General features: G+C 44.8%; 1 protein-coding gene across 2 annotated transcripts in view; it reads left to right on the top strand.

Annotated features, from left to right (window-relative positions):
* Positions 1-509: 509 nt before the first annotated feature.
* The window catches only part of VPS26A (VPS26 retromer complex component A), a 43891-nt gene continuing 22141 nt past the window's right edge, over positions 510-22259 (top strand). The window contains exons 1-2 of one of the 2 annotated variants that reach the window (XM_070057780.2): positions 510-624; positions 10325-10474. Coding sequence is in view for 1 of the 2 variants with exons in the window: in XM_051823253.3 (XP_051679213.1) it covers positions 842-943; positions 10325-10474 (252 nt within the window). In the remaining variant the exon portion in view is untranslated. Of the gene's footprint in view, positions 625-799; positions 944-10324; positions 10475-22259 lie in introns of those variants that run through there. The other variant, XM_051823253.3, reaches the window with a different exon arrangement.

The raw sequence follows: 22259 nt of genomic DNA on the forward strand, positions 1-22259 counted from the left end.
CTTCAGAGGCGAGAAATCGAAGTTCTCAAAACTCAGACGCTCTCAAAGGGAGCAGAGCTGGCTCGAGAACGTGGAAGATGCTTTATTTCCAGATCCAGAGGGCACATCGCTGGCCAGCAAAGGCCTGGGGGAACAGCTCCTAGTCACCTCGGTAACCCAGTGACCCAGCCAAGAGCAGCGCCGGCCAGCCAAACCCTTCCTCCTTCTCTCTGGGCTGCTCAAACTTCCAAGGGCAGAGGACTTGGGTGCGGCCAGGAAACCCTACTGCGAGCCGCCATCACGTGACAGGAGGACCCGCGGAACCTACGTTTATCAAGGCCCCGCCCACTTGACGTCATCCGCTGTGGCCCCGCCCTACCCACCAAGGGGGGAACACGAGGCCCCGCCTCCAAACGGCCTCTCCGCGGAGGGCCAGGCAGCCAATGAGGCGGGGCGAGAGGCTGGGAGAGGGGCCTGGTGCAGGGGGAGGGGAGCGGAGGAAGGGAGTGGTCACGTGTGGCGGGTGGCTTGAGGTCACGTGACTGGGCGCTGGGCTGGAGGGAGCCGGGGCCGGGAGTTCGCCTGAGGGAAGAGGAGCGAAGAGGAGGGGTCGCGGCGGCGGCGGTGGCGGCGGTGCTGACAATGGTGAGTGCGCGGCGGCCGGTGCCCTCGCAGCGGGAGCGCGCGGTCTGCTGCCAACGGCGGGTCCGGCGTCGCTGGAGGAGTGGGCGGGCGAGCAGGGCGGGGAGCCCGGTTAGGCCTGTCCGGCTACCCCGGGGTTGGGGAAGAGCGGGCGGGCGCCGCCTCTTCCCGGGCTCGCAGAGGCCCGAGCACCTGCCGGCGGCGGCGCGCTCTCCTGGCCATGTCGGAGCCTCTGCCCGCATTCCTCGGCCGACTGCGGGGGCCCTGGCTGGGCACCCGGAGCCCGCCTGTGCGGGGGCTCGCCGCCGCCTCCCCGTCCAAGGTAGCCAGCCCCTCCGCTACCTGCCTGGCTTCCGCCGATGGCCGGAGACCGGGCAGTCCCCCAGTTCCGGACTCCGGGGGCAGTGGGTCACTCTCCTGACAGACTCCGGTGATTTTTTTAACCTGGACGTGGTGACATTATCTGTGATTTCGTGTCGCGAGTTCGGGCTTGGTGTTGACACTTGTAAAATTGGGGGCGGGGGGGGGCGGGAGAGAGAAGGACGTCTGTGTTTCGGAAGACCCCCAGCTTCGGGCCCCGGGTCTGAGCCCTGCTGTTACTTCCTTCCCTGGGCCATTGCTCTAACTTGACGCACACCGGGCGGTGTGGACGCTGCCGGGGGAGCGGACGAGGCGGGGAGAGGCGCGCACTCCAGTGCAGCGCGAGCGTGGGCGCCGTGGTTCTTAACTTTGTGCGAGTCGGCCGCCTCCTCGGGGTGGGGGCTCGCTCGGCTCATTTCAGAGTAGCAGCCGTGGGTTCGGGTCATCGCGCGTGCACACCTTGAACGCCTACTCTGTGTGTTCCCTAACTTTCCCAAAGCTCCGCAGTTAATAAACTGCTTGAGACGTGGGCTGAAAAATCAGGCTTATCAAAAAAAAAAAAAAAAAAAGTGACTCTGAATCCATCACTCTGAAAGTCAGAAATCGTCTTTCTTCCTAGACAGTTTATTCTCGGAACTTTTTATCTTTGATTCAACAAATTATAGCTTATGTGTGTGCGCGCTCAGGGACCCGTGAGCAAAACGGAAGCACCCCTGCCTTCTGTCTTGTAGTTCACACTCTAAGGAGAGAGAAACACTTATTCTCGAGCTGTTTAACGTGGGAATGACCGCTGCGATGCACGCCAAGAAGGAAGTACTGAGGGACCTTGCCTGTCAGACCTTGAGAGGAATTTGGAAACTGCAGTCCTCCTGTTTGTTGCTTACATTTCTAATTATTTTGCTAAGATTGTTGACTTCTGTTCAAGAGCAGTTTATTTTTATTTCCAAGTTACTCGTCACATAGAAATGAATTTGTAAAGCCAAAATACACTGAATAGGTACAGGTGTAACATGTGTATGAAAATTTGCTGTTTCATTGTGTGGATAAGTGAGTAAATCTTGGGAGCTTTGAAATGCAGTCACTGGACCGAGTGACAGTTCTTCACAGCCACATTCAGTAAGGGATAAAAAGTTTGCTGACTTTTTATGTATCCATGTAATTTTGCTACATGGTGATACTCAATATGGAGCTTACAAATTATTTGAAAAATTTTAAGGTAACCTAAAGTCAGTGATAGGAGGTTTCGGCCAAGATTAGAAAACCGTTAAAAAACCTTTTTTTTTTTTTTTTGGGCTGTGTTTTAATAGTCATTGTTGATTGCAGTCTGTTTATTTAAAAGCTACCTAAGAGTTTTAACTTGTATGTGAAATGTGTAGTATTGCTCCTGCAAATATCATATTCTGAATGTTCTCTAGAAGATAGCATTTCCAAAATAACTGATCAGTATTCTTTCACATGAAAGATCTCAAAATTACCTTTGGTAATTTCAGCACAAGTCTCTGTTAATGTATCATTACTTTCCAGGCAGTTTTTATTCATTTTCCTTCTAATCGTCACCATCCTGACAATTCTGTTTTACTTCATTAACATATCAGAAGTATATAATTTCATTGTGAATAAATAGAAAAAGGATTTAACTTCATGACTTTATTTGAAATGACAAGTTACACATTTTGAAATAACGTTGAAAGCAAGGATAGGTAGAGAATCTTTATCATCTCCTTTGAGAAGGAAAACAAATACAAGTTTTTGTTCTCAAATATTTTTGTTTCTGTTGTTTACTTGTTAAATGTAAGACATCCAAAAAAATTTTTTTAAGACTAGTTCAACTTTGATGTGTTGTAGTGTAAAAAACTGGATGTTAATCCAGTGCCACATTCTTTTAGCATAGGTAACTTATAAAGTGCTATTTTTTTTAAAAGATTTATTTATTTTATTCAAAAGGCAGAGTTAGAGAGTACGAAATAAGGAGAGAGATTTTCCATCTGCTGATTCACTCCCCAAATGGCCACATCGGCTGGGGCTAGGCCAGGCCAGGCCAAAGCCAGGAGCTTCATCTGGTCTCCCACTTGGGTGGCAGAGGCCCAAGGACTTGGGCTGTCCTCCACTACTTTCCCAGGCGAATTAGCAGGGAGCTGTATCGGAAGTGGAGAAGCCGGGTCCATAGGGGATGCCAGTGCTGCAGGCAGAGGTTTAACCCACTGTACCACAGCACTGGCCCCCATAAAGTGTTATTGTTTATTACTCAACCTATTACTCTTTTGCTTTTGCTATACCAAGCTTAATTTTACACCTTCTCATCTTTCCCAATTTCAGGGTTTTGATTGAATTGAAAAATAAATCACTTTTTGTTTTTAGTTGTGAAATATTTCATGCAAACAAAATAGAAGATATATAATTTATTTATTAATGCTTTGGAACTTTAAGAATGATGTCAGAATAAGGCTTGTTTAATAATTGCAGTGTTTTGGCCAGCGCCGCGGCTCACTAGGCTAATCCTCCGCCTTGCGGCGCCGGCACACTGGGTTCTAGTCCCGGTCGGGGCGCCGGATTCTGTCCCGGTTGCTCCTCTTCCAGGCCAACTCTCTGCTGTGGCCAGGGAGTGCAGTGGAGGATGGCCCAACTCCTTGGGCTCTGTACCCCATGGGAGACCAGGATAAGTACCTGGCTCCTGCCATCGGATCAGCGCAGTGCGCCGGCCACAGTGGCCATTGGAGGGTGAACCAACGGCAAAAGGAAGACCTTTCTCTCTGTCTCTCTCTCACTGTCCACTCTGCCTGTCAAAAAAAAAAAAAAAATTGCAGTGTTTTGAAGTTTTATAAAGCTACACTATTTTAATGAGTGGAAATTTTGATTTTGTAAAAATATTTGATTTTTAATTTTTAAAAAACAGGTTTATTTTTAAAGATAGATTTATTTATTTGAAAGTCAGAGTTAGAGGGAGATACAAAGAGATCTTCCATCCATTGGTTCACTCCCCAGATAGCCCCAGTGGCCAGGAATGGGCAAGGCCAGAGCCAGGAACTTCTTCCAGGTCTCCCATGTGGCTGGCAGGAGCACAAATACTTGGGCCATCTTCTGCTTTTTCTTTTTTTTTAAATAAAGATTTATTTTATTTATTGGAAAGACAGTTACAGAGAGAGGTAGAGACAGAGAGAGAGGTCTTCCACCTGCTGTTCACTCCCCAGATGGCCGCAACGTCAGGAGCTACACTGATCCGAAGCCAGGAGCTTCTTCTGGGTCTCCCATGTGGGTGCAGGGGCCCAAGGAGTTGAGCCATCTTCTGCTGCTATTCAGGCCATAGCAGAGAGCTGGATCAGAAGAGGAGCAGCTGGGACTTGAACCAGCACCCATATAGGATTCTGGTGCTTCAGGCCAGGGCTTTAACCTGCTGCGCCACAGCGCCGGCCCCATCTTCTGCTTTTTCTAGCCATTAGCAGGGACCTGGATCGGGAGTGGAGCAGCTGGGGCACAGACTGTCCCCTCTGTGGGATGATGCCTGCATCTACTAACTCACTATTCCAAATGCCACCTGCCCCAGATTTGTTTATTTAAAAGGCAGAGTGACAGGGAGGGAGAGACAGAAGAGCTCTTCCATCTGCTGGTTTGCACCCCAAATGCCTGCCAGCAGTCAAGGATAGACCAGATAAAGCCAGGAGCCTGGAACTCCCATCAGGGTCTCCCGTATAAGTACTTGGGTCATCATACACTGCCTCCCAGATGCATTAGCATGGAGCTGGATTCGGAGTGCTGAACAGCCAGGTTAACCAGATACAGGTGTCCCAAGCAGCAGCTTACGTAGTGTGCAACACTCACCACTGATCACTTGATCTTTTAATATAAGCTTTCAAATTCCAAGTACAGCTCTATGTGTTACATGTAAGAACGTGGGAAAAAGTTACCACAATATTTCTTTTTATCTGTATAAAACGGGTTTTATAGCTTAATTAATTTTTTATTTGAAAGGCAGCGAGAGAGAAAGAGCTCTTGTATCTGCTTGTTTACTGCCCAAATGGTACAATAGCTGGGGCTGGGCCAGGCTGAAGGCAGAAACTGGGGACTCAATGTAGGTATGATGGGAGGGACCCAAGTATTCCAGGCGTCACCTGCTGCCTCCCAGAGTCCGCATTACAGGAAGCTGGGATCAGGAGCAGAACCAGGACCTGAGCCCAGGCACTACAGTGTGATGCTGGCATCTGAAGCAGAATCTTAACCACCATGCCACATACACACATCTTTTTTTTTTTCCCCTCCCTATTTTCAAGTCTCATTTTGCCTTGAAGTAGCTCTGGGAAATGTGAGAACAAGAACATTAATTTTAATTTTCCTGCCTCTTGTAACTCAAGAGTTAATGATGTGTTTGCCAAAAGGAAGGAGAACTCACTTTCTTACTGCCCTCCCTGCCAGTTAGCTTTATTTATTTATTTATTTTTAAGATTTATTTTATTTATTTGAAAGGCAGAGTTACAGAGAGGCAGAGGCAGAGAGAAAGGTCTTCCATCCTGGTTCACTGCCCAGGTAGCTGCCCCAGTCCAGAGCCAGGAGCTTCCTTTGGGTCTCCTGTGTGGGTGTAGGGGCCTAAGGACTTGGGCCACCTTCTTCTGCTTTCCTAGGCCATAGCAGAGAGCTGGATGTGAAGTGGAGCAGCCTGGACCCGAACCAGCATTCGTATGGGATGCCTGCATTGCGGGCGGCAGCTTTATCCACTACTCCACAGTGCCAGCGCCTATTATCTTTTAACATTGCTGATTTTCCTTCTCCCTTTAAAGTAGTCAGCTACTTGGAGGTGCTGTCTTCCACTATTTCATGATTGCTCCTGCAGCAGCCCTCCTCTCTACACAGCTGATAATTAGTAATAGATTATTTTGAGCTCCTTGAGCTGCTATAAGGTCTCGTATCTGTAACATTTGGGATAAAATGTATTATTTCAAAATTAACTATTTTGAGCAAGTTTTGAGTTTGAGGCTTGGAGTATGAAAGCTAACTAGGAATGGACAATGCAGGTGACCTATTATTGATGTTTTTCACTTTTTCTCTTCCAAGTTGTTTCAGGATAGTTCTGATTAAAGTTAGTTTTCTGGTTAATTTTTTATTTGTAATTTTATCAGAAGAGATTAAAATATCTTGTCAAAAAGAAATTTAGCTGTTTGTATTTGAAATATGTCAAAAGTACTAATCTGATGATTCTTTTTTTTTTAAAGATTGATTTTATTTATTTGAAAGTCAGAGTTACACAGAGAGAGGAGAGGCAGAGAGAGAGAGAGAGAGGTCTTCCATCCGATGGTTCACTCCCCAGATGGCCTCAACGGCCAGAGCTGCGCCTATCTGAAGCCAGGAGCTTCCTCTCCCACACGGGTGCAGGAGCCCAAGGACTTGGGCCATCTTCTTCTGCTATCCCAGGCCACAGCAGAGAGCTGGATTGGAAGAGGAGCAGCCGGGACTAGAACTGGTGCCCATATGGGATGCCAGCACTTCAGGCCAGGGCTTTAACCCACTGCACCACAGCGCCGGCCCCAATCTGACGATTCTTTTAGTTGGTTTCTTGAAATTATTATCCCTCTGGAAGAGTAAGATTGAGAACAAAGAAGCAAGCCCAGAATTCAGGAAAACACTGTCTCCTTTATTATAGTTTCACCCTGTGATCTATGTAGCCGGAGAGGCTCATTAGTTTGCTTGCCGTTACCTTGCCTCCCGAGGACAGAACTGAGACGTCACACAGATTCCGTGCTCTAGATGGCTGCTACGTCAGTACTCACTTGTTGAGACAGGGCTAATCTTACCAGCTAGTGCAGATTTTACCCAATTTTAAAATTTTTATTTTCTTTTACTAGGTTGTATGTGCTTGTTTAGGATTAATATTCAGCAAGTATTTGAATGCCTTCTATTAAATGCCTCACACGGCCCTGGGCATTGTGTCCTCAGTGATGAGGAAAGGGTTAGGTGTCTGTCCTCATGGAGTGTACAGTTGTGTAGGAGAGTTAGGTACTAAATAAGTTTTATGATTCTTACATTTGGAGAATCCAGTTTGGATTAGGGGTTCAGGAAGACCTTGTTAAGGAAGTGAGTCAAGCAAACTCAAAAGAAGAGTGAGTTAGGTTAAGAGTACTTCGTCAGACTCCAGGACAAGGAGGCTAGCAAATCTGATTACTTGAGGTTGATGAGACTGGAGAGAGAGGTAGGACTGGGTATATGTGGAACACAATAGAAATACATTTTGTGTGTGTGCTTAACAGTTACTAAGTAAACATTGCTTAAAAGTATACAAATAAGTGTATAGTTGGGTGAATTTCACAAAGTGTACATACTTGCATATCAAACATGTAGCTCAAAACAAAAATAAAACAGAATGTCACTAGCATCCCAGAAGCTTTCTTTGTGCTATTCTTTTTGTGTCTGGCCTTTTTTTTTTTTTGGACAGGCAGAGTAGACAGAGAGAGAGACAGAGAGAAAGGTCTTCCTTTTCTGTTGGTTCACCCCCCAGTGGCCGCTGCGGTTGGCGCTCTGCGGCTGGCGCACCGTGCTGATCTGAACCCAGGAGCCTGGTACTTCCTCCTGGTCTCCCATGGGGTGCAGGGCCCAAGCACTTGGGCCATCCTCCACTGCCTTCCTGGGCCACAGCAGAGAGCTGGACAGGAAGAGGAGCAACCGGGACAGAATCTGGTGCCCCGACGGGACTAGAACCCGGTGTGCCGGTGCCGCAGGCAGAGGATTAGCCTATTGAGCCATGGTGCCGGCTTGTGTCTGGCCTCTTTCAAAACTCAACATTTTCGATATGAAATTTGTCTTTGTGTGTAGTTATATCTTTAATTCTAGTGCTGTTCAGTATTGCTGTTGTTTGAATATATACTAAAATTTATGTGTCCATTTTCTTGGTGGGTAATTGGATTGCTTCTCTTTGGGGTTACTATGAATATTATGAACATTTTTTTAAAAGATTTTATTTTATGTATTTGAGAGGTAGAGATACAGAGGGAGGGAGAGACAGAGAGAAAGGTCTTCCATCCACTGGTTCAATCCCCAGATGGCCAACTGGCTGGAATTGGGCCAATCTAAAGCCAGGAGCTTCTTCCAGGTCTCCGATGTGGGTGCAGGGGCCCAAGCACTTGGGCCATCTTCTACTGCTTTCCCAGACTATAAGCAGAGAGCTGGATTGGAAGAGGAGCAGCCGGGACTAGAACTGGTGCCCATATGGGATGCCGGTGTCACAAGCAGAGATAGCCTACTATGCCACAGTGCCAGCCACCTGTGAATATTCTTTTATTTGTCTCCTGGTTCATGTTTGTAAGAGTTTCTGTCTAAGGTGTCTGCCTGGGGATTGAGTTGCTGGATGATGGGCTTAATGTGTATGTTCAGCTTTATGAGATAATACCAAACTATTTACTAAATTAGTTGTACCAGTTTATACACTCACCAGCCTATAGAAGGATTTTAACCAGGAGGTATGATCAGATTTATGTTTATGACAGATCACTCTGATTACTGGGTTGGGCAGAGTAATGCACTATTTCAGTTGATAGGATAATGTTTTTCTGTGTAAATTTAAAAAAAGACTAGAAGAGTAGTTTCCATTGGTAACAAAAAATAATAACCATATCCAATCAGAATTACAAATGGATGCTATATTATTACCACTTAGTGTATTTTGGCATTGGTAAGCAATTGATCTTTGACCCTGGCATTTTTTTTTTTTTAAGATTGATTTATTTGAGAGTCCAAGTTACAGGCAGAGAGAGGGAGAGACAGAGAAAAAGGTCTTCCATCTGCTGGTTTACTCCCCAGATGGCTGCGAAGGCCGGAGCTGAGCCCTTATGAAGCCAGGAGCTTCCTCTGGGTCTTCCACATGGGTGCAGGGACCCAATCACTTGGGCCATCTTCTGCTTTCCCAGGCCATCAGCAGGGAGCTGGAATGGAAGTGGAGCAGCCGGGATTCAAACCAATGCCCATATGGGATGCAGGCACCTCAGGTGGAGCTTTAACCCACTACACCACAGTGCTGGCCCGCACCTTATATTTCTGTTACATTGAGGATTTATAGAACAAAGCTTATACATTTTCTTTGGAAAAATCCACAGAAATATCATTAGTCTCATTTAGAGCCATTTTCACTCCAAGGACTTAAAGTAGTCCACAATAATAATAATGATTTTATAAGCAGCACTTTATAGTAATTCATCATGAGTAATTTGGATTGTACAGATTATGCTATAATAAAAGTTATACCTGTATAATACTCATTGAGGTATAAATAAAAGTAACTTTTCAAACCCAGATATTGAAGAATTATCTTCTTAGGTTTCTTACACGTGGTAGTATTTGATTATAGTGGTTACCTATGGAAATTGAAATTATAGGATGTTTAAGTTTGCTCAGAATATTTGAAAATCTTTTTTGTGTTAGAAAACATACCATGGAGCTGGCATGGTAGTGAAGCAGGTTAAGCTGCCACCTGCAACATCAGCATCCCATATGGGTGCCAGTTTGAGTTCTAGCTGCTCCGGTTCTGATCCAGTTCCCTGTTAATGCACCTGGAAAGGCAGCAAAGGATGGCCCAAATGCTTGGTCCCCTGCATCCACGTGGGGAGACCAGGATGGAGTTCCTGGCTCCTGTCTTAGGCCTGGCCTAGCTCTGGCTGTTGTAGCCATTTGGGGTGTGAACTAGCAGATGGAAATTCTCTCCTTCTCTCTCTCTCTCTCTCCATCTCTCCCTGTCTCTGTCTCCATCTCTGTCTTGCTCTCCCTTTCTGTTGCTCTGCTCCTGGCCTAGCTCTGGCTGTTGCGGCCATTTGGGGAGTGAACCAGCGGACAGAAGATCGGTCAGTCGATTATCTCTCTCTGCCTTGCTTCTCTTCTCTTCTGTTCTCTTCCTTCTCCTCTCCTCCCCTCTCCTCCCCTCTCCTCTCCTCTCCTCTCCTCTCCTCTCCTCTCCTCTCCCCTCCCCTCCCCTATCGCCTCCCCTCTCCTCTCTCCCCTCTCCTCTCCTCTCCTCTCCTCTCCTCTCCCCTCCCCTCCCCTCCCCTATCGCCTCCCCTCTCCTCTCTCCCCTCTCCTCTCCCCTCTCCCCTCCCCTCCTCTCATCTCCTCTCTGTCTTTCTACCCCCCCTGCCCTGTAACTCTGCCTTTCAAATAAATAAATAAATGAATCTTAAAACATAATGTGAAATTTACCCTCAGCAAATTTTTATTGTTACACTCAGTTCAAGTTTGTTATAAGGTTTGTCATTTGTTTGTGAACTCATAGATTTTTAGTCTGTTTAGATTTTAAGTCATAAGTAATTCAGTCTGAATTATAAAATGCATGACCTACTAAACATGGTAATGTGGAGCTTTTTCATTTTATTTTCAGAGTTTTCTTGGAGGCTTTTTTGGTCCCATTTGTGAGATCGACGTTGTCCTTAATGATGGGGAAACCAGGAAAATGGCAGAAATGAAAACTGAAGATGGCAAAGTAGAAAAACACTATCTCTTCTATGATGGAGAATCTGTCTCAGGAAAGGTAAATATTCTGGTGGGCAGAATTACCTAGTTTTAGGATATTAGAATTACTCATCAAAATGAACTGTGCTGTTTCTGAATTTGAATGACGTCCTTAGAGATGCATTTTTTTTTCCCCCTGAATGTCAGTTAAAATCCTTGATTGGTTAGAACATACAGGGAGGATTCTCAACCTGGAAGGGTTTCAGGCACAGTCTTCAATTTCATGTAAAGCTTTCTGTCTGTGACTGACTTTGGGCAGTTTTCTCATGAATAGAATTGTTACTCATTCAGTTTGTTCTCCTTTAACATGAGTAGAGTTTTAGAAGTTGGAAGTAATTCTCTGGTACAGCTTTCTGAAGGTTTCTTTCTCTTTCCTCATATCTTTCTTCGCTGTACTACCACCATTGTGTTGTCAGTCTCATTTGCTGGTATATTCCAGAGGACCTGAGTACTGTGGGAATGTGTCTGTGCATGGTCAGAAACATTTTGGGTACCTTCTATAAAGTTTCACCTTGTTCCCCTCTTTTCCAGCGATGTATTAGTTTATTCTTATGCCTTAGGGAATATGATCAGTACTCATTAATTTGTGATGCTGGGGAATGGTGACATCATAGACAAAAGGAAAGCACAACACATAGCTTTTAAAATAGAAATATTGGGATTTTTCACCTCTGCTAACAAGTAAAATGTATACCTGATAGTTTGGTTGTTTCTCTCTGCATTAATTAATGTTTATGTAGTCTTTATTAAGCACATCTTTTTCCTGTTAGATATTTAAGTACTTTTTTTTATTTTTTAAAATTTTATTTATTGAGATGCAGAGACACAGGGAGACTGAGACAGTCAGAGAGCGAGCTCCCATCTGTTGGCTCACTCTCCAGATGTTTGCAGTGGCTAGGGTGGGGCTGGACTGGGGCTGAAGCTGCAGCCAGGAATGCATGTCAGGATCCTAGTTACTTGAGCCATCATTCCTACCTCCTAAGAGTCTCCACTGGCAGGAAGCTAGAGTCAGGAGCTAGAGCCCTGGGAATTGACCCCAGGCACTCCAGTGTAGGACGTGGGCATCTTAGTGCACTTTAAAAAAATTATTTGGGGCGGCGCTGTGGTGCAGTGGGTTAAAGCCCTGGCCTGTGGCACCGGCATCCCATATGGGTGCCAGTTCTAGTCCTGGCTGTTCCTCTTCCAATCCAGCTCTCTGCTGTGGCCTGGGAAAGCAGTAGAAGATGGCTCAAGTCCTTGGGCCCCTGTACCCACGTGGGAGACCCAGAAGAAGCTCCTGGCTCCTGGCTTCAGATTGGTACAGCTCCAGCCATTGTGGCCACCTGGGGAGTGAACCAGCGGATGGAAGACCTCTCTCTGTAACTCTCTTTCAAATAAATAAAATAACTGTTTAAAAAAAATTATTTGAAAGTTGCAGAGAGAGATGGAGAAACAAGAGTGAGCAAGCTCTTCCATTTGCTAGTTCACTTCTGGAGTGGTTGTAAGGGGCAGTTGTGGGCTAGGCCAAAACAGGAGCCTGTAACTCCATCTGGGTCTCCATGTGGGTAGAAGGAGCCCAACACTTGGGCCATCTTTCACTGCCTTCCCAGGAGCATTAACAGGGAGCTGGATTGGAAGCAGAGTAGCTGGTACTAAAACTAGCACTTAGGTAAGGGATGCTGGCATCATAGACACTGGCTTAGCCTGCTGCACCACAGTGCTGGCCCCCAACTGATTATGATTATTTTTTGTTGAAGTCAAAGGAAATCCTGTGTGCTTGGTTTGTGGCAATGTGTTACAGTAATGAAAAAAAGCCAATCTGGAGCATCATAACAGCTCAAAACCTGTTAAACTCAATGAACTGGGAGGCCAAATGCATCTGGAAAAAATAAGTTCTCTTCAGTGGAGTTTGGAATCACAAGTGGCTTTTACTAGGCCGCATTGTGACAGAGATAGTGTTGTTCAGATGAGTTAGGTAGTGAGTGAGCTGATCTCAAAGAAGCTGAGGCCCATGGAAAGTTTGTGAAAGAATGTGTGCTGGGTGTTACAGTATTGTTAGCGTTAGACAAAGTAAAATTGTTCCAGAGTGTTAGTTTGTCTTGGAGAACCATCTCAGATCAGAATACTGATTTACCATAAGATATAAAAAAAACAGGATTCTGCAGATTTGCAGTCTTTCTGGCTTGTGACAAGATAATGGACATAACAAATACCACCCAACTGGTTTTCACTCTTGAGATAACTGCAGTTTGAGATGCAAGAGGAACTGTCACTGGAAGCCATGCATGGAACTACAAGAGGTGACATGTTTGAGAGACTTGTTTTATCAATGAAAAATCTTGAGCTAACGTTTGAAAAGTTGAGCAACCTTTCTACAGATGGAGCTGCGGCCACGTTTGGCTTGCATAAAGGGTTAACTGCATTTGTCAAGAAAGAATAGAATCGGCTCAGTCATGATCCAGGTGATTTAATCATGTGCCACTGCATCACGCACCGAGAAGTCTCTGTGCTCAACACTGATGTCAACAATAGTGTCATGCGTAAATGTTGTCAAAAGCAGAGGATTTAATAGCCACCGGTGTATGGAGTTGCTACACAATCTCGACTCTGAGTACTGGGATTGTGTTTATCACCGAAGCGGGGTGGCTGAGTTGTGGGAACATGCTCATGAGTTTTTAAAAACTGTGGAATGAAGTCAAGCAGTTCATGGGGATGAAGAGAAAACCATTAGGGAACTCAGTGGCAGCAAGTGGGTGCGTGGTCTAGCGTTCACGGTGGACATTCCAAGTACTCTGAGGGCTGAACCTGAAGCTGTGGGGCCCCAACCAGCTTCTCAGCTCCTTGCTTTCAAACATGAAATCATCTGAAGCTAAAGTAAGGCTGTGGAAAGTGCATCTTGAAAGGAGTGACAGACCTTCTCTGACACTTGAATGTGCTGATGAATGTGTGAAAATAATTGAGGTATTTAGTAACATAGTCAAGGATGTGAAAAGTAAACAAATGGAACTGAGCATCTTTGCTACACTGTTCAGTGTGGAGCCAGCTGATGCTTCAAATCACCTACAAAAGGAAATCATTCAGCTGCAGAGCCCAAAGGTAGGTGCAAACCCCCCACTGTTTTTCTATAAATGTGGGGAAGCAGTGATGAATTTCCCACTTTGAGGAGACAAACATTGAAATACACATCTGTGTGTGGAACAACTCTGCTGCTGGGAGCAGTTCTCTTCAAACATAATCAGAGACTCAGCTGTGCCCCAGACCCACAGCCTGGGAAAGTTGTGAGTAACAACATCATCAGTGCCAGCTAAAATCGCATACCTTACCAAAGAAAAGCAGTTCCAGCCATCATATTAGGGCTGAGTTCATTAAATGTTTGACCAAATATAGCAGGCTAATTTTTAAGTTGATAATTTTGTGTGGCCTAGAAATGGTGTTGTAAATATCCAAACGGCCCTTGGCACAAAAAAGCTTCTCCACCCCTGCTCTGTAGTATCGTTAGACTTTGATGTGTCTTTGTTGATTTTCTGTCCGGTGACAACAATGGGGTGTTGAAGTCCCACACTACTACTGTATTGGGTCTGTCCCTCCCTTTGGGAGAGATTGTATTTGAGTTTCTCTCTCTCCCTTTAGGTCTAGCAATATTTGTTTTATATATTTGAGTGGTCTTGTGTTTGCTGCGTATATATTTTTATTTATGATTAGTCATCTTCTTGCTTAATCCTTATCAATATACAATATCTTTTTTCCTATTTTTATAGTTTTTAATTTAAAGTCTGCTTTATCTGATATAGCGACTGCAAATTGTTTCTGGTTTTCATTTGTGTGGTGTATCTTTTTAAAGCCTTCACTTTCAGTGTATGTGTGTCTTTTCCTGTGAAATGAGTTTCCTAGCTGGATCTTGTTTTCTTATCTATTTGGCCAACCTTTGTCTTTTGACTGGGGAATTTAATTAATTTATATTCTAGGTTAATACTGATAACAACTAACATCTGTCATTTTGTTGAATGCTTTCTGATTGTTTTATATATTCTCTATTTCTTTCTGCCTCTCATTTATCCTTGTGTTTTGGTAGCTTTCTATCACAATAAGGTTGGATTATTTTCTCTCCCTCTTTTGTGTATCTGCTCTGTCAGTGAATTTTGTACTGTTTCTTTTCATGATAGTTTTGATTCTCCTACTTTATTTTTAAATGTTATTATTTACTTGAAAGGCAGACTGACAGAGAGGGAGGGAGAGCCAGGCTAGAACTCCCATCTAGGTCTCCCATGCAGGTTGCAGGGTCCAAGTAGTTGGGCCATCTACTGCTTTCTTAGGTATAATAGCAGGGAGCTGTATTGGAGGCAGAGCAGCTGGGATTTGAACTGGTGGTCTGATATGGGATACCTGCGACAGCTTAACCTGTTACACTGCAATGCTGGTGGCTTCTTTTGCTTCTAATGTAGGACTCCCTTCAGGAGTTCTTGCAGGGCTGGTCTGGTGGTGATGAATTCTCTCAATTTTTACCAGAGGAATACTTTATTTTGCTTTCACTTATGAAGATAGCTTCACTGGATGCAGTATTCCTAGTTGGAAGTTTTTTCTTTAAAGACCTTGAATGTATCACCCCTTTCTCTTGGCCTTTTGGATTTCTGCTGAGAAGTCTGTTAGTCTAATGGGTTTTTCTATATATGTAACTTCACATCTTTCACTCACTGACTTTAAGATTCTTTGTCCTTAACTTTTGACAGTGTGGCTATATAATAGACTTTGGAGAAAGTGTGTTTTGGGTGAGCCTGATGCAGATTCTTTGAGCTTCCTGTACCTGGATGTCCATATCTCTTTGAAGACTTGACAAATTTTCAACTACTGTTTCATTAAATTGGTTCTCAATGCCATTTTTCCTTCTCTTCTCTTTCAGGTGTCCCTATAGTACAAATATTTATTGGCTTAATGGTATCCCATATATCCTGTAGGCTTTCTTCATTTCTTTTTATTATTGTCTGGGTTGTTTGAGAAGTCTTCTCCTCTAGATCAGAAATTCTTTCTTTCATTTGGTCTAGTCTGTTGTTGAAACTCAATTGTATTTTTTATTTCATTGATTCAAGCTTTCAGTTACGCAATTTGATTGTTCTCAGCGATTTCTATCTATTGAATTTCTCATTCATACCATGTATTGTTTTCCTCATTTCCTCAAATTATTTATCTGTATTCTCTTTCATTGAATTTCCTCAGGATCATTATTTAGAATTCTTTTTTCAGGCAGTTCATAGATTTCCTTCAAGTTGGGATCTATTTTTGTGTTCTTTTGGAGATGTCATGCTTCCTTGCTGCTTCATGTTTCCTGTGTCCATGTGTTGATATCTGTATCTGGGCATCTGATGTAACCATTCCTTCTTTATGGGACAGCTTTTATTGGAGGAAACTTTTTTGTTCCGATGGAATGTGGGGTGTCAGTCGGGTATTGCTGTGGTTTTAGGTGAGCCCTGAAGTACAAACTGAGCGCCAGCAATGTCTGAGTGCCATGATTTTCTAGTGTGTAGCAGTTTGTGGGGGTAGCAGTAGGACTTCAAAGTGGACATGGGTTTCCAAAGATGTGTGTCTTTGGGCCCCAGAGAGTTGGATGTCAGTCAGACTAGGGTTTGTGATGACAGTAGCCACATTTCTGGTGCTATGAGACTCAGGGTGGGCATCCCCTTATCCTATGACACAAGCCTGCAGAATGCTGGGGAAGGTATTCAGAATACATTTTTACCAAACATGTATACATTCTTTTTTTTTAATTTGAGAGGTGGGGGAGAGATAGAGGAAGAAAGAGAACTCCCATCTGCTGGTTCACTCTCCAGAAGCGTGCAGTGGGACAGGGGCAGGGCCAGGGCCAGGGTTTAAACCAAGAGCTAGGAACACAGTCTGGTCTACCAAGCAGATAGTAGGAACTAGTGCCTCCCAGGTTTGCATTGGCAGGAAGCTGGACTCAGGAGCAGAGCTGGAAATCAAATCCAGGTACTCTGATCTGGGATTCAGACTTTTTTTTTTTTTTAAGAGATTTATTTGTTTATTTGAAAGAGCTAGAGAGAGAGAGAGAGAGAGAGAGAGAGAAAGGTCTTCCGTCTACTGGTTCACTCCCCAAATGCGTACAATGGCCAGAGCTAAGCCAATCAGAAGCCAGGAGTCAGGAGCTGCTTCTGGGTCTCCCAAGTGGATGCAGGAGCCCAAGCACTTGGACCACCTTCCACTGCTTTCCCGGGGCATAGCAGAGAGTTGGATTGGAAGAGAAGCAGCCAGGACATGAACCTGTGCCCATATAGGCAGCAGCTTTACCTGCTATGCCACAGCGCTGGCCCCCAGAACATTTTTATCACCTCAGTGAAATCTCAGTCTATTAGCAGTCTTACCCTTTGAGCCACAAATCTGCAGATCTCTTTAGGAAGTATACCTGTTCTGGAATTTCATATAAAAGGATCATGTAACATGTGACCTTTTGTGTTCGATTACTTTCATTTAGCATGTTTTCACAGTTTATCTACAATGTAGTGTATATCAGTACTCCATTTAAAAATTGTGATAAGATATGTATAATACAAAATGTAGGGGCTGGTGTGGCACAGCAGGTTAAGCCACTGCCTGCTACGCCAGCATCCCATATGAGTTCCACTTTGATTCTCAGCTGCTCCACTTCTGATCCAGCTCTCTGCTAATGTGCCTGGGAAACAGCAGAAGGTGGCCCAAGTTCTTAGACCCCTGCTACCCATGTGGGAGATGCAGATGAAGCTCCTGGTTTCTGGCTTTGGCCTGGTCCAGATCTGGCCATTGTGGTCATTTGGAGAGTGAACCAGCAGATGAAAGATTGATCTCTAGGTCTCTCCTTTCTCTGTAATTCTGACTTTTAAATAAAATAAACAAATCTTTAAAAATAAATAAATGAAATGAAAGGAACTTCAAAAGATTTGTGGAAAAATGAAATTAAAAGGTGAGTTTTGGGGCTGGTGCTTTTTGGCTTAGCAGGTAAAGCCGCCGCCTGCAGTGCTGGCATCCCATATGAGTGCTGGTTCAAGTCCTGGCTGCTCTACTTTTGATCTAGCTCTCTGCTATAGCCTAGGAAAGCAGTACAAGATGGCCTCAGTGTTTGGGCCCCTGCACCCTTGTGGGGGACCCAGCAGAAGTTCCTGGCTCATGGCATCAGAGCTGCTTAGCTCTGGCTGTTGGAGCCATTTGGGGAGTGAATCAGCAGATGGAAGACTTCTCTCTCTCTCTGCATCTATCTCTTCGTAGCTCTGCCTTTCAATAAATAAATCTTAAAAAAAAAAAAAAAAAGTCTAGTGGTAGTCATTTGGCAATCAGAGTTCCTGGGTTTAAGTCTTGACTCTGCTCCCAATTCAAGCTTCTTGCTAAGGTGCACCCTAGGAGGCAGCAATGATGGCTAGTCTTTGGGTCCCTGTCACCATGTGAGAGACCCAGATGAAGTTCCCAGCTTCTGCCTGACCTAGCCTCGACTGTTGCAGGTATCTGGGGAGTGAACCTCAGTGGATAGGCGATCTCTCTCTGCCTTTCAAATAAATATTAATATAGATATTTTAAAGGAAACAAGATATATAAAAACTTTAAAAAACAAAAATTTTGTTGCAAAATATTTTTTGAAATTCATACATAGATTTTTTTTAAAGATTTATTTATTTTACTTAAAAGAGTTACACAGAGAGAGGAGAGGCAGAGAGAGAAAGAGAGAGAGGTCTTCCGTCTGATGGTTCACTTCCCCAATTGGCCATGACAGCCGGAGCTGCGCTGATCCGAAGCCAGGAGCCAGGAGCTTCTTCTGGGTCTCCCACATGGGAGCATCTTCTACTGCTTTCCCAGGCCATAGCAGAGAGCTAGACAGGAAGTGGATCAGCCGGGTCTTGAACCGGCACCCATATGGGATGCTGGCGCTTCAGGCCAGGGCATTAACCCGCTGTGCCACAGCGCCGGCCCCCATACATAGCTTCTTTTTAATACTTCATGATAAAAGTAACACATAGTAATTCCTTGAACTTTTTGAAGACCCCTCCCTACACAAGTAGGGAGTATTTAACATGTATTCAGGGTTCATCCATGATATAGCATGTATCAGAACACCATTGATTTTTTTGCCTGAATATTTCATTATGCCATCTCCATGTGGCATAAGGATATCCCACATTTATCCATTCATTGGTTAAGGACATTTGAGTTTCTACTCTTTAGCTACTATAAATAATGCTGCTGTGAACATTTATGGACAGGCTTTTGTGTGAACATAATAATTACTGGCCATATGTTAACTGTTTAATTTTTAGAGGAACTGCTAAAGTAGCTTCTCTATTTTATATTCCCTTGAGTGAATTTTTTTTAAAGAACTTTTTTTTTTTTAAAGATTTATCTATTTGAAAGGCAGAGTTACAGAGAAGCAGAGGCAGAGTGAGAGAGGTCTTCCATCTGTTGGTTAATTCCCCAGTTGGCTACAATGACTGGAGCTAAGCTGATCCAAAGCCAGGAGGAGCCAGGAGCTTCCTCAGGGTCTCCAATGTGAGTGCAGGTGCCCAAGAACTTGCGCCATCTTCTACTGCTTTCCTAAGCTATATCAGAGAGCTGAATTGGAAGTGGAGCAGCCAGGACTGGAACCGGCACCCATAGGGGATGCCAGGATTGCAGGTGGCAGCTTTAACTCACTATACCACAGCACCGGCCCCCCCTTCGAAGAATTTTTAATGGTTCCAGTTTCTCCATTTTTTTTTTTTAAGACTGATTTATTTTGAAAGTCAGAGTTAGAGGGAGAGAGAGATCAAGATCTTCCATCCTCTGGTTTACTTCCCATTGGTTATGACTGCCAGCACTGGGCCAGGCTGAAGCTGGGAGCCAAGACCCTCATCCAGGTCTCCCTTGTTGAGACAGGGACCCAAATACTTGGACCATCTGCTGCTGCTTTTTCCAGGCCATTAGCAGTGAGCTGGATCAGAAGTGGAGCAGTTGGACATGAACTGATGCCCATATGGGATGCCAGCATCACAGGCAACAGCATTACCCACTGTGCCTCAATGTCAGCCCCAAGTTTTTCCATGTTCTTATTAGCACTTATGTATTTTTTATATGGCTGTCTTAGTGGGTGTGATGTTGTATCTCATGGTCTTATTTACTTGTCCTTATTGACTAATAATGTTGAGCATCTTGTATGTATTGTCATCAGTACATCTTGGACAAAATTCTATTTAAATCCTTTAACCATTTTAAATTGGGTAGTCTTTTTTAGAAATTATTTGTTTATTTGAAAGGCAGAGTTAGAGAGGGAAAGATGGAAATTTTCCATCTGTTGGTTTACTCCTCAAATGGCTGCAAAAGTCGGAGCTGGGCTGGTCTGAAGTCAGGAGCCAGGAGCTTCTTCTGGGTCTCCCACGTGGCTGTAGGGGCCCAAGCAGTTGGGCCATCTTCCACTGCTTTCCCACGCGCATTAGCAGGGAACTGGATCAGAAGTGGAGTAGCCGCTTGAACCAGTGCCCATATGGTATGCTGGCACTGCAAGCAGCAGCTTTAGCTGCTATGCCTCAGCGCTGACCCTGGGTTGTCTTTTTATGGTTGAGTTGTAAAAATCCTTTATGTGTTTTTGTTGCAAGATGCTTATAAGAAAGTATGTTTTGCAAAAATTTTTTTAAAGAAATATTTTATTTGAAAGAGTTACAGAGAGAGAGCCAGAGAGAAATATCTATCTTCCATTCTGCTGGTTCACTCCCCAAATGACCACAATGGCCAGAGCTGAGTTGATCTGAAGCCAGGAGCTTCCTCCAGGTCTCCCATGTGGGTGCAGGGGCCCAAGGAGTTGAGCCATCTTCTACTGCTTTCCCAGGCCATAGCAGAGAGCTGGATTGGAAGAGGAGCAGCCGGGACACAAACCGGTGTCCATATGGGATGCCTGCACTGCAGGCTGGGGCTTTAACCTGCTGTGCAACAGCGCCAGCCCTGCAAATATTTTTTCACAGTCTGAGTTTTCTTTTAACTTTTTTAGAAAAAGATTGATTGGGGTCCACACTGTGGTGTAGTGGGCTAAGCTTCCACCTGTGGTGTTGGCATCCCATATGGGCGCCAGTTCAAGTCTTGGCTGTTCCTCTTCCCATCCAGCTCTTTGCTATGGCCTGGGAAAGCTATAGAAGGTGGCCCAAGTGCTTGGGCTCCTGCACTGGCATGGGAGATTCAGAAGAAGCTCTTGGCTTCAGATCAACCCAGGTCTAGCTGTTGGCAGCCATTTGGGGAGTGAACCAGTGGGTGGAAGACCTTTGTCTCTGTCTCTGCCTCTGCCTCTCTGTAACTTTGCCTCTCAAATAAATAAATTATTATTATTTTTTTAAGGCAGAGACAGAGAATGAGAGCGAACGAGTGAGCTTCCATTTGCTGGTTCACTCCCCAAAGGGCTTCAACAGCAAGCAAGGTTTGTGCGCCATACTGAAGCCAGGATCCAGGAACTCCATCTTGGTCTCCCATATGGGTGACAGGAGCCCAAGTACTTGGGCCTTTTCTGCTGGCACATTAGCAGGGAGCTGTAGTAGAAGTGAAGTAGCCAGGAATAGAACCAGTGCTCCAGTATGGGACATCAGCAGTGCAAGGGTGACTTAATCTGCTGTTCCATGAACCAAACCCTTCACTTTTTTTAATAGTCTTTTGTAGCACAAGAGTCTTAAATTTTGATGAAATCAAGTTTACCTAACTTTTTACTTTATTGCTCCTGCTTTTGGCATCAGCTGGAAGAAACCAGTGCTTAATCCAAAGTCATTAAGAGTCTCACCTAGGCCGGCGCCGTGGCTCAACAGGCTAATCCTCCGCCTAGCGGCGCCGGCACACCAGGTTCTAGTCCCTGTCGGGGTGCCGGGTTCTGTCCTGGTTGCCCCTCTTCCAGGCCAGCTCTCTGCTATGGCCCGGGCGTGTAGTGGAGGATGGCCCAAGTGCTTGGGCCCTGCACCTCATGGGAGACCAGGAGAAGTACTTGGCTCCTGCCATCGGATCAGCGCGGTGCGCCAACCGCGGTGGCCATTGGAGGGTGAACCAACGGCAAAGGAAGACCTTTCTCTCTGTCTCTCTCTCTCACTGTCCACTCTGCCTGTCAAAAAAAAAAAAAAAAAAAAAAAAGTAAAAGAGTCTTACCTATGTATTTTTACAAGAATTTTGTAATTGTAACCCTTATATTTGGGCCTTTAATCCATTTTGAACTAATATTATATATGGTGTGAAGTAGGGGTTCAGCGTCATTCTTTTTTTCATAATCTAGTTATCCCAGTGCTATCTGTAGAAAAAATAGTCCTTGCTCACTGAATTTTCTTGGCACTGTGTGGCGTATACTTTCAGAAGAGTTAAAACTCATTGCTGCTTAAGTTTTTTTTTTTTTTTTGAGTGCTTTTTGAAGCACTCCTGAAGAGAACTGCAAATATTTAGATTATCACAAAACAGGAAGTTGTTAAACCTACTTAGGTTCTTTTTAATCCGTAGTATTGCTGCTTTCATTCATATCAAGAGACAAGTATCCCTTACATTTAGTTTAGTTGGACTCTAGGTTAAATTTTTTTATGCCTTAAGAATATATTCAGTCTTGGTTCCCCCATTTAAGAACTCAGCTAAGGCCGGCGCCGTGGCTCATTAGGCTAATGCTCCGCCTGCGGCGCCGGCACCCCAGGTTCTAGTCCCAGTTGGGGCGCTGGATTCTGTCCCGGTTGCTCCTCTTCCAGTCCAGCTCTCTGCTGTTGCCCGGGAAGGCAATGGAGGATGGCTCAAGAGCTTGGTTCCTGCACCCGCATGGGAGACCAGGAGGAGGCACCTGGCTCCTGGCTTCAGATTGGCGCAGCACGCCGGCCGTA

This window comes from Oryctolagus cuniculus, chromosome 15 (assembly GCF_051225735.1).
Source record: "Oryctolagus cuniculus isolate XC-2025 breed Fujian yellow rabbit chromosome 15, ASM5122573v1, whole genome shotgun sequence".
NCBI lineage: Eukaryota > Metazoa > Chordata > Mammalia > Lagomorpha > Leporidae > Oryctolagus > Oryctolagus cuniculus.